This window comes from Limanda limanda, chromosome 8, assembly GCF_963576545.1.
Source record: "Limanda limanda chromosome 8, fLimLim1.1, whole genome shotgun sequence".
Taxonomy (NCBI): Eukaryota; Metazoa; Chordata; class Actinopteri; order Pleuronectiformes; family Pleuronectidae; genus Limanda; species Limanda limanda.
In genome coordinates, this window is record NC_083643.1 from 27954988 (window position 1) to 27965520 (window position 10533).

Genomic DNA, 10533 nt, shown 5'->3' on the forward strand with positions numbered 1-10533 from the left:
AGTACAGTTTTTACATTCACACACACATTCATACAGTGCATCTATGTGCAGCACTTTTCCCCATGAGGAGGGGCACTCTGGGGTTCAGTATCTTGCCCAAGGACACTTAGTCAAGCACTGTGGGGCTCTGGACGTCCTGACCTTTCCTCAGCCAGCCATTATCCTCTCCTTGCTCTGCTGTCGTTTTCAGATGTTGCTCCAGAGGCGTATAAAGCCATTACAGCTGCTCAATGTTGGGTAACAGCCTCCCCGAGGCACCAAAGCCCAGAACAAGGCACACACTGTAGGCATTAATGTAACCATTACGGATTTAACTTAGTCAGCTCCTAAAGAGGACGGCTACAGCTGTGTAGTAACAGCGGGATGAGGCCACCCCTGAATCTGTATCTGTAATTATGCAATATCTATTTACAAAGCCAAGGAGTCTCATGTGCGTTGTTCATACTCGAGTCCAGCCAAGCACAGTCAGTCAAGATTGTTTCTTACTGAGATAATTAAAAAGCCCAAACATATGGCATAGATAATGTACTATTTCCTCTTTCTTTTATAAAACCTTTCCAAAGGTTTTGGGATCTGCAGAGAAACAAAAACACCACAACAACTTTGGTTCTTCAAATGAGAATTTACTTCAGAAGCCAGAAGTTGGTGAACTTCTCCTAAACCTCATTCTAAGACAAACTATCTTCACATCTTTTTCCAATTGTAGCCTCTCGTTCAGACAGATTGCATATCACCCGTTTGTACCAGAGTGCCTCTCTTGCTCTCCATTCCTCATGCTGAGTTAAAATGTGAAATGGCTCGCCTCGGGACATTATTTACTGAAATGCTGCAACAGAAGAATTAAACTGTCAACATTTCCCTAAAATATGTTTTATATATTTAATGTAAGATTGGATTGTGTATCCTTTCGGGGTTGCAGCCTTCCAGTGCCTCTTACACTAGGTAATATTTTTTGATAACATCTAAGTGTTATTGATGTTGTGGCCCTGGGGAGGCCATTTTTGATGTCTCAGAGAGTGTATGTAATCCAGTTATCCTGCAATTTGCAGCCAAAACATGCCAATAAAATAAAATTCCATCCCATCCTTTTCCCCATAAAGGGATATAAAATCTGCTAATACTTTATCATTTACTCCTTCGGGGTGATGCTGCTGTATTATTCGTTTTTGCTGCTCTGTCTCTAAATAACAAAACTATGTTTAATTACATTTTAACTTTACATAGTTGTAAATTTTTTCTCAATATTGTTTGGCTGAAATCATGATAAACACATGAAGGAAAAAGACACAGACGATCAGCATCATCTTTGTACATGAAGTTTGTGTTTTTAGAGTTCATGAAATATCTTTCAAATGTCAACATCTTCACCAAAGAATTTAGAACATTTCCCAAGAGGAACTTGGTACAAATTGATCTTGATAGATTTTAAAAGCGTCTTGTTAACAAAAATACTAGAAATGTGTTGCAGCAGCTGTTGAAATTATATGCAAATACTATGTCTAGCCTCTACTGACACAGGGATTATCACACAACAACATGAGGGAGATTTAAAATGATCCTAAAATAACCTTTTTTTAAGCTTACACGTCCAGCATCCACAACATTAGATATTTATATACTTAAATACAGCAGCAAAATGATGGCCGTCATGACTTTAGATCACGTTAAAACTGAAATATGCATATGAAATATATTAATGAAAATGATTCTAATGTTTGCTTATCAGTAGCTTTGTCTTCTTGTTTCTGTGCAGAATGGTAATCCACAAAACCCCTACTGCAATGGTATTGAGGGGGTAATGGAGGCCTATTACCAGAGTCTCAAATCTGTGCGACTCTACGGACCCACCCACTTCTCCCCTGTTATTAACCATGTGGCCAGGTAGGTCCACTATAATCACAGCCAGTGATCAGGAACATGTAGGCAGACACAAAAGAACACACACACCCACGCACACACACACACACACAAACAACTGTCCTCAAGTACTGCACTACAAAATGTATAGTTGTGCAGGTATCATCATCCCATTTACCACATCATACATCCGATGTTCCTGCGATCTTTTTATTGCATTTTCAATGTTTGCGGCCATCACAACTTACTTAATATCCATTTCCCATAAAACGCGCTGCAAAACTACGGTTCCTCCCTCACCTCCGAAATCTGACTTCTTCATAGTGTCACAGCCATCCTGTGTGCAGTTTGGTAACTGTCGTTTATCGATTTTTTGCAAATGCTGTTAAAACGTCTATAGGACGCTTCAGTAACATTTATATACATGTCTACGTAATGAAACTAAGGTCGGTAAATTCCATAATTATAAATTAGCTTATTGCTTATTCTAAATATGTGTCATGACTTTGGTTAATTGAGTTTTACTGTGTTTCCTTGTGTTTAGGTTTGTGTCCGCTTCTAGTTTTAATTTTTAATTCATGATTCTTGTGTGCCCGTTACTTTATTTCCTGCTTTTGACTGTTTCTTGCCTTTGTGATAGTCTGCACCTGTTCTTAATGTGTCCCCTCTTTGTTCTATTATCCCTCCCTCCATTGTGTTTATAAGTCTCTGTGCTTCTCTTTGTCTTTGTCAGTTTGTCGTCGTTCACTCGTCACCGTCTTTAGCTCATCAGAGTATTTTGCTTCTCATGTTTTCAGTGTCGCCTTGTTCCTAGTTTTTCTAGGTTTTTTTCAGTTTAGCCTTGTTGGTGTCTTTGCTGGTTTCCAGTGTTTTTTTCTGTTTCTGTTAATTTAGTTTTTAGGCCTTTGTTTTTGTATCTTGTCTTTTGTAGTTTTACATTTCCCTTATTAAAAGGACACTTTTTGGGTATTTTGCTTGCTTCTGCATTTTGGGTCCACCTGCACACCTCATTGCAGACAGTGTGACTTTATTTTGGTTAAGGTAATTAGACAATGCTGTTCACAGTCTTTGTATTTTGACTGTAATCACAATCAGATTTATATCCATGTAAACGTAGTCAATACATTCTTATAGACACAAGTGGAAAATCTTTCCTCCAGTTTTAAAATAACTAAACCTGATTAACATGACATATGGCTGCTCAGTGTAGTTAATCTTTTATGGGGCAACAAATTATAAATGCAAGAAGCTGCTCTCCTGCTGTTTTAAATATTCAAAGAGAATAATATACACTTCCAGTCGTGACTCCATGGACTGTCTGAAGCACTTGCCCAATTTTAGCCACTGATAAAAACCTATATAGTGTTATGTAGTGCAGTATTTTCTGACTTCCACCTGACATTCCCTATCGCCAGATCTCGTCACCTGATCATACAGAGTGACTGTAACAAGCACTTTTCCCACCTTTCATCATCGACTTTCAATCCTCTCTATCTCTCCGAGTGCTGTCCGCCCCCTCAGCCTGAGAATAGGTGCATGGTACCACACTCACGTATGTGGAGCATCGGACTAAAACCCAGGAATGCATCATAAACAAAATATTTAAAAAAGTGACACCATATTATTTAACATTAACCCCAAATATTGACTTCATCTCAAACATTTTACCCTGGTTCATGTCAAAGAAAGCTACTGTATGTGTTAATGTAAAGCTCAAAGATTTACCAAGGTGTCTCAGTAAGTCTATTTAAAGCATAAACCATACTGTATTTTATTAGATCATGTTTATCTTTATCTTGTAATAGTTTTTCGTGGTATTAGGATTTTCTCCATGAGATTTATTCTACTTAAATTAAATTATATATTATTTTAAAATAATATTTTACTTTGTGCTTTAAATGCAAAAAACTTTTCAAAATAATATATGCATCCAAGAACTGGAAAATGTTATCGGTGAGATTTGAGGTAGGTTCAAGTCAGCATTTTATTATTGTACTTTGGATTAGTTGAGCAAGACTGGTGAGGAACAAAATATAAAAATATAAAAGTAGTTGCAGCGGTGGAGAGACTCTGTAGTATACTGTAGTATATCTTTTAAACCTTGTATCCAGATTCTAACCCAGACTGACTGTTGACTGGTGACTTTATGGCGAGTTACAACTGGAGCCACTCTGTAGAAAGTTTTCCCAGAGCCACAAAGGACATTATACAACAGATTTAGAGGCTCTGTAGTAACAAGCAATCTGGTCACTGGAGTTCTCCCATTAATATATACTCATAGATGTTAGCCTAAAAGACAAAAGCTTATTAACTAATTAGTTATGTAGCCTTGTGTCAGTGTTTTATTTTTGCTCATTAGTCTACTGACATCCTTCTCTCTCTCTCTCTCTCTCTCTCTCTCTCTCTCTCTCTCTCTCTCTCTCTCTCTCTCTCTCTCTCTCTCTCTCTCTCTCTCTCTCTCTCTCTCTCTCTCTCTCTCTCTCTCTATGCCAGGTATGCATCAGCAGTGATGGACGGCTCACAGTACTTCATCCTGCTCATCATCTCTGACGGTGTGATCACGGACATGGCACAGACCAAGGAGTCTATAGTCAATGTACAGTACCAGATCATATTTAAATATATTTGATCGTCTGAGCTTCAGGTTTAAAGAAGTAAACTTTGGGATCTATTTAAATGATTTAAGTTTTTGTTCTGAGGCAAAGGGAGCAAGTACATTTAATTATATATCCCCTATCTTATCTTTTCTTCAAGATCGTTGTCTTTCAGCTTGAGAGCAGGACATTATGAGATGTCTCACTCAAAACCCTGTGCTTGCATTAAACTAGCCTCTGCTTGTGCTCAGTGTGCGCTTGCACTCAGATGTTTTGTTGCTTGGATGGATGCTCCAGGTTCAGCTGTTCTCCTCGCCTTCACACTGCTTCTGTGCTTGTGTGATTTCTCCTCTGCCCTATGGTTTTTTGTGCATCAAGTCTGTTAAAATTCCTTGAAATTGTTGAAATGGTAATTTCAAAAACATCTTACAGTGGATTGCCCAATTAAATTAAATTTTTCATGGGCAGCAGCAGTCCTTGCATTGCTTGCTTCTATTCATGCAGTTAATTTTCTGTCAAACGTGTGAGGAGCCCTGGGGTCCAGCAATGATTAAACTCAGAAATGGAAATCCCCATAAACAAACAAACAAGCAATATGAAAGAGAGAATATGAGACCTGGTCACTTCCCAACCAACCACCCCCCTAACACACACACCCATGCGCCCACCAACCGTGCTGTGCTCTAATAATTTTGCTTTGTAATTAGAGTGATCAGAGTTAATGTGTGTAATGATTTTGGGTGAGCTCAAATACTTGGAGCCTTGGTTGCTTGCACTCACTGCTCTGCATCGCCTCACCACCAGTTCGCCAGTGTTATTGTAAAGTAAGATTTGAGAGTAATTATTTACTGGCCCGCGGAGGATCCATGCCCCTCATAGCTCAGGCAATTTGGGCGTCCATCTAATGACTACAGGAAGTTATGAAACACTGGAAACACCATCCATCATTTTATCTCAAACTGTACTGTGCTGTCCTGCTAAGATTTAATAAACAATATAGTGGCAGTGGGGCTGCAGCACAGGGCAGAGGAAGATGTAAATGGCAGTAATTTTTAAGCTGTCTTTTGAGAGATTTAAACAAAGTTGTAGATGCATGAAATTAGAAACTCCACAACTGGTGGGACGAGAGGCTTTATGAAAGTGGCTGCAGAGTCCAGAATCTGAACTGGATGAACGCATCTGTCTTAACAATTGGAGAACATTTTTTTCCATTGAGCTTCGGTTCTATGGACTGTTAAACCCAGTCATGGGGGTATTTCACTGAGGGCCTGCTGTGTTAAAGATTGCGAATAGTGAAAAGAATGAACGCTGCTTCTTCCCTGCTTTTGATTCACATATTCTGTCTCATTCCCCCTTTGTAGGCCGCATCTCTGCCCATGTCAATTATAATAGTCGGGGTTGGGCCAGCAGAATTTGATGGTAAGCTGGGTGAAGAGCATATATATGCTTGCATGGCTTCGTGTTTGTGTGTGTGTCTGTGTCTGTGTGTGTGTGTTTATTTGCATGCTGTAATCCTTTGCATTCATTCCACTTCCTATCTCGTCTCCCACATGGTTCAGCTCTTCCTTGTGCAGATCCTCTTTTCTTCTCTCCTCCATTCTCCTTCCCCTTAATTTTCCCTCCGGAATCTCCTCTTAAGTCGATGGTAAAATTCTCATTTGTCAGACCAGAGGTGGTGTGTTTTCTTTTTTTCTTTTTGTAAAGCAACAGCAGCCACGGTCCTCACCTCTTCTGCTGTGTTGTTCCAAAGGCATTCATGTTTAACATTCACAGAGCAGTCCTCTGTAAAACCAAGCTCACTCACGATGAGCAATTAGCCTGCAAAGTCAACAAGATTCAACAATTATCATGGCTGTGAAGTCAGTGTGCATGGTCGCATTATGTCCCTATGGTGCACATCGCTGACTCTGCTTACACATATTCTTGCATGTTTTCCCTATGTTTCCCCTGTGTGCAAGTTGGCTCGATGGCTTCACACACATCGACTCAAATTCTGTGTACTCACGTCGCGTTTGGCTTTGTCAACACTCTGAGGCAATGTAGCCCCAGTGGCACGCTAATGGCTTCAGCAGATTATATCGCCTAAACTGCGTGTCATGTTTGCTCGCCGTGGCTGCCGCAGTGGCGATTGTAGTCTCCTGACAGGGTGTGATGGATGTGCTTCCCCCCTCAGAAATGATCGAGCTGGACGGAGATGAGGAGAGGGTCTCTTCCCAAGGACGATATGCAGAGAGGGACATTGTTCAGGTACAGAGAGACACGGCTGAGGGGCTGTGAAGCTGAGAGCTCAGCACAGTGTTTCCAGAGAAATGTTGGATTTATGATGAATGAGAAAAGGTCATGGTGTATGACCTGCTGTGCTCTTGTTCTCAGTCTGCCATTTATCTCTCCTTCCCTCTGAATCACTTCCACAAACTACATCCCCCTTTTTTTTCATGTGTCCTTTTCATTTTGTTCTCCTCACTCACCTTCTCTCAACTGCAATTTTACATATCTTTTTCTCTAGTCCTCTCCTTTCTTTGCTTCCTCTTCTCTTCTCTTCCCTTCTCTCCTTGTATCCTCCTTATTGTTGCTTGTTTTCTTCTTATATGGCTCTGTTCAGACCTGGTATTAACATCCATCAGGAGAGATCCAATCAAAAGTGGACAACTTCAAGTACTTTTCTGCACACGGACATTAAAATGCATCCAGAATGTGTCTTATGTAACCAATGTGATCAGATCTCATTTCCCTGCTCTAAATGCAAATTACGTGTTCGTGAAGACCAAATTGTGTTGTTTTTACTCAGTCTGAGATTTCAAATGTAGGATGTCACTGTATTTTTGTCTGTGTGTGTCTGCACAAGCAAGTGTGATAGAAGTAGCGAGAGAGAGGAGTCAAGAGCGACTATATGAATCTGGTGCAGCCCTGTTTTATAGAGAAATTTGACCAATTTGAGTCATTATGTTGTGGTTTGGGTTGATAGTGTTGCCACAAACAAATCTCAAGTGGTCTGGGTGATGGAGCTCAGGATGCATTTGGGTGCTTTTGCTCCATAGACTCTATATATATAGACTGTACTTGGTGTTGATCGGATCACTCAGTACGGATTGTAATACCAGGTTTAAAGTGAATCTATTTTTCTTGCTTCCCTCTTCTCCTTTTTCACGTGTACATATAACTGGACTTGCTTGTGTTTCTTGAAAATGTTTCATCTCTCATCGAAAAGGGAGAAATAAAGAACCCTGTTGATGTGGTGAAACGTTTAATAGAAACATAATGAGCCATGACCTGGATGACTGAGAACCTTCACAGATCTCCTTTCCTCCCTCAGTTTGTTCCTTTCAGAGACTACATTGACCGGAGAGGAAATCACATCCTCAGTATGGCTCGGCTGGCTAAAGAAGTGCTCGCTGAAATCCCAGATCAGTTCCTGTCCTACATGAGGACCAGAGGCATCAAACCCGGGCCCTTGCCACCTCCTTACACCCCCTGTCCGCCACAAGCTATCCACCCCCTTCTCACCAGACGGGTAAGCCGAATTTAAAAGTTGAAGCCCCACTCCAACGCCAGCCAGCCAACTTCGTTGGTCTCTACTACTTCTTCTCTGCTTCTTCCTCTACATGCTTTACCGGAAGCTTTTTGAGCATGTGGCGAACCTCGCCTGCTCTCTCATGTTGCACTTTCGGGAACGCCTGGCCGCCATTGGTGATGCAGATACCCATGAGTGGGCACTGGCTTCCACTTTTAAGAAGGAGGGACTTTTCCCTAACTGGATGAAGGTGCGGTTTCTGAAGGGTCGTGGTGGAGGTAAAGGGGGAGGGTGTCACCTAACTGCACCACAATAACTGAACAGAACCGTAACTGACCACCTGCAGCCGTGAGACTGAAAGGGTCCAAACTGTCGGAGATTCCTTTCGAAAACACTTTTCATCTTTTTGCTGTTTCTATTTCCACTTCCTCTGTCACAAAATCATGTCTTTCTCTGATATGTAAATGTTTACAAAATCGAGGTCTAGAAAGGAGAGATTTTTCAGGAAGAACTTTTTACCGTTTAATGTGAAAACCTTTCAGATTCCTATTTTTCGGCTGCAGAAAACTGAAGGTTGTGAATTTGTACAATTATGTTAAGGCCCTGGTGCCATATTCTTCTTGACAGTGTGTATTTTTTTTCTTTTTGATAAATGGAGCATGTGCTAGTTTAAGATAAGCATGCACTGTTGTCCTGCACTCAGGGCTTGTCCCTCCCACACAAACCCCCCACCACCACCGCTGCCATGTTCCATTAAGAACAAACCCATCATCCGCCTGAAATCTTCCCACGCTCCTACCTTCTGCCCCGTCCACCTGCCTTGACTCAAAAGGAAGCTGTGCTCCCTGGGATTCTGGTCAAATCAAATGCAGCAGGGACTTGAACCAGCCTTACCAGATAACATAAACAGGTACGGTCTCGTCCGTAGGTTCTGGAAACGTGGATCTCCAAGCCCAGAAGTCAAAAACACACTCACATCACACTACCAAACCTGACTGTGTCTCTTTAATTTCATGAAATTACATCGTATTTAGTACTGTAGCATTTATTTTGTTTGGTTTTACGTCTCTCTACCTCACTTTGTTTAGTATTGCCAAAAAAACAATTATTTGATGACAAAGTGTTGGTGTGTCTGTGATTTTTGATGTCAGTAGATTCACACTTTCACAATAAGTATCCACAAAACATTTGCCAAACTGCAGGTTATCAGATCAGGTGACTCACACCTCAGTGGTAGCATCGCACTGTTGATATGTGCACTGAACACCAGTGAACCTACAGAACACAATGCAAAGATAATTTTTCTTCTAAGATAAATAACCAGTTAATGACTGTGAGCACAGTTTTAGCTCCATGTTTACAAACAGCATTGTGACTAATAGTTGAAGCCAATAATAATAAGTAGTCCCAATGTGTAATAGCATGTAGCTAACCATGTCCTTCATGGTAAACTCCACAGAAAACTTCCGTCAAATCTGATGAAAGCAGCTGTCCTTACCTTCGACAGTTACAACAGTTACAACAAACTCCAGCGGCAATGTTCTCCTTTTTAAACACTGGCTTGGCCACTTGTTTGTAGCCATTCAAATTAATTTAATGAATTAATCAGATTCATTTTTAAAATGCAAATATAACCAGTCTAGCGTGTCCGATGTCTGAAGGAGCGTAATGAAGCAATGAATAATCCTGTAATATTAAAATAGACAATTTAGGGTCAGGTCTGTGTCTCTAGTTTAATTATAACAGTGCTTATGATAACCTAAGAAAAGTTTTTACGCATTATCCTGCAAAAATGTCCATCAATACGAACAATCAGTGCGCCAGCGCAAACCTGTGCAGCGACATTCTCAAGGCAAAGATACAAAATGGAAAATATCCCTTTATTCTTTATGGAAAATGTAATGTTTAAAATTATTTCAAGTTTTGATCATATTTGATGTGCATTTTAATTTCACAATTATGGTTCAGTGAATTTGTACAATGTTTAGTTAATTAGCTATTATGAAGATGTTCAGCTGAGTGAAGGGAAGATGGCGTACACAGATAGAGTTACGTTGGAAGCCAGAATTGAAGCTTTGCCTCTCAGTGGTACTATAGGATGTCCCTTTCCTGTCCCATTACTTCAGTAGAAAAATAACCACAGAATTGGAGACGTGTGGTTTAAGTCCACACAACTGTACATGAACAAATAAAAACATCATCATGCAGAGCTTCCATTTAAGTTTGTTGTTGAATATTTTATGTTAACATACTTGAGGTTAATGGGCTTTGAGTTCAAGGCTCCTAGCAACCACCAGCTTCTGTGTGGACTAAAATCTATGTTGACTGATCCGTAAAGCACCATAACATATCCTGCTCACAGGAATACGTCAGATGTGTACAAGAAATCTCAATGCAATGCAGGGTGATTATTACGTTAATGGCAATACATTTCACGGCAAAAGAAAGTATACTGAAAACCATCAGAGGAGCAATGTAAACCCTGCATATGCACTGTATATACCCCATTCAGGCAATGCCAGGTTTTTACATAGTTATAATGCCATTTTATAATGACTGCAGAGTTTATTA

The 10533-nt window shown here is 40.4% G+C and overlaps 1 protein-coding gene across 1 annotated transcript in view; it reads left to right on the forward strand.

Annotated features, from left to right (window-relative positions):
- Positions 1-7977, forward strand: part of LOC133009276 (copine-8-like) — a 61513-nt gene extending 53536 nt beyond the window's left edge. The window contains exons 16-20 of the mRNA XM_061076723.1: positions 1754-1881; positions 4351-4453; positions 5813-5870; positions 6625-6698; positions 7765-7977. Coding sequence (XP_060932706.1) covers positions 1754-1881; positions 4351-4453; positions 5813-5870; positions 6625-6698; positions 7765-7977 — 576 coding nt within the window. The remainder of the gene's footprint in view (positions 1-1753; positions 1882-4350; positions 4454-5812; positions 5871-6624; positions 6699-7764) is intronic.
- Positions 7978-10533: the final 2556 nt, after the last annotated feature.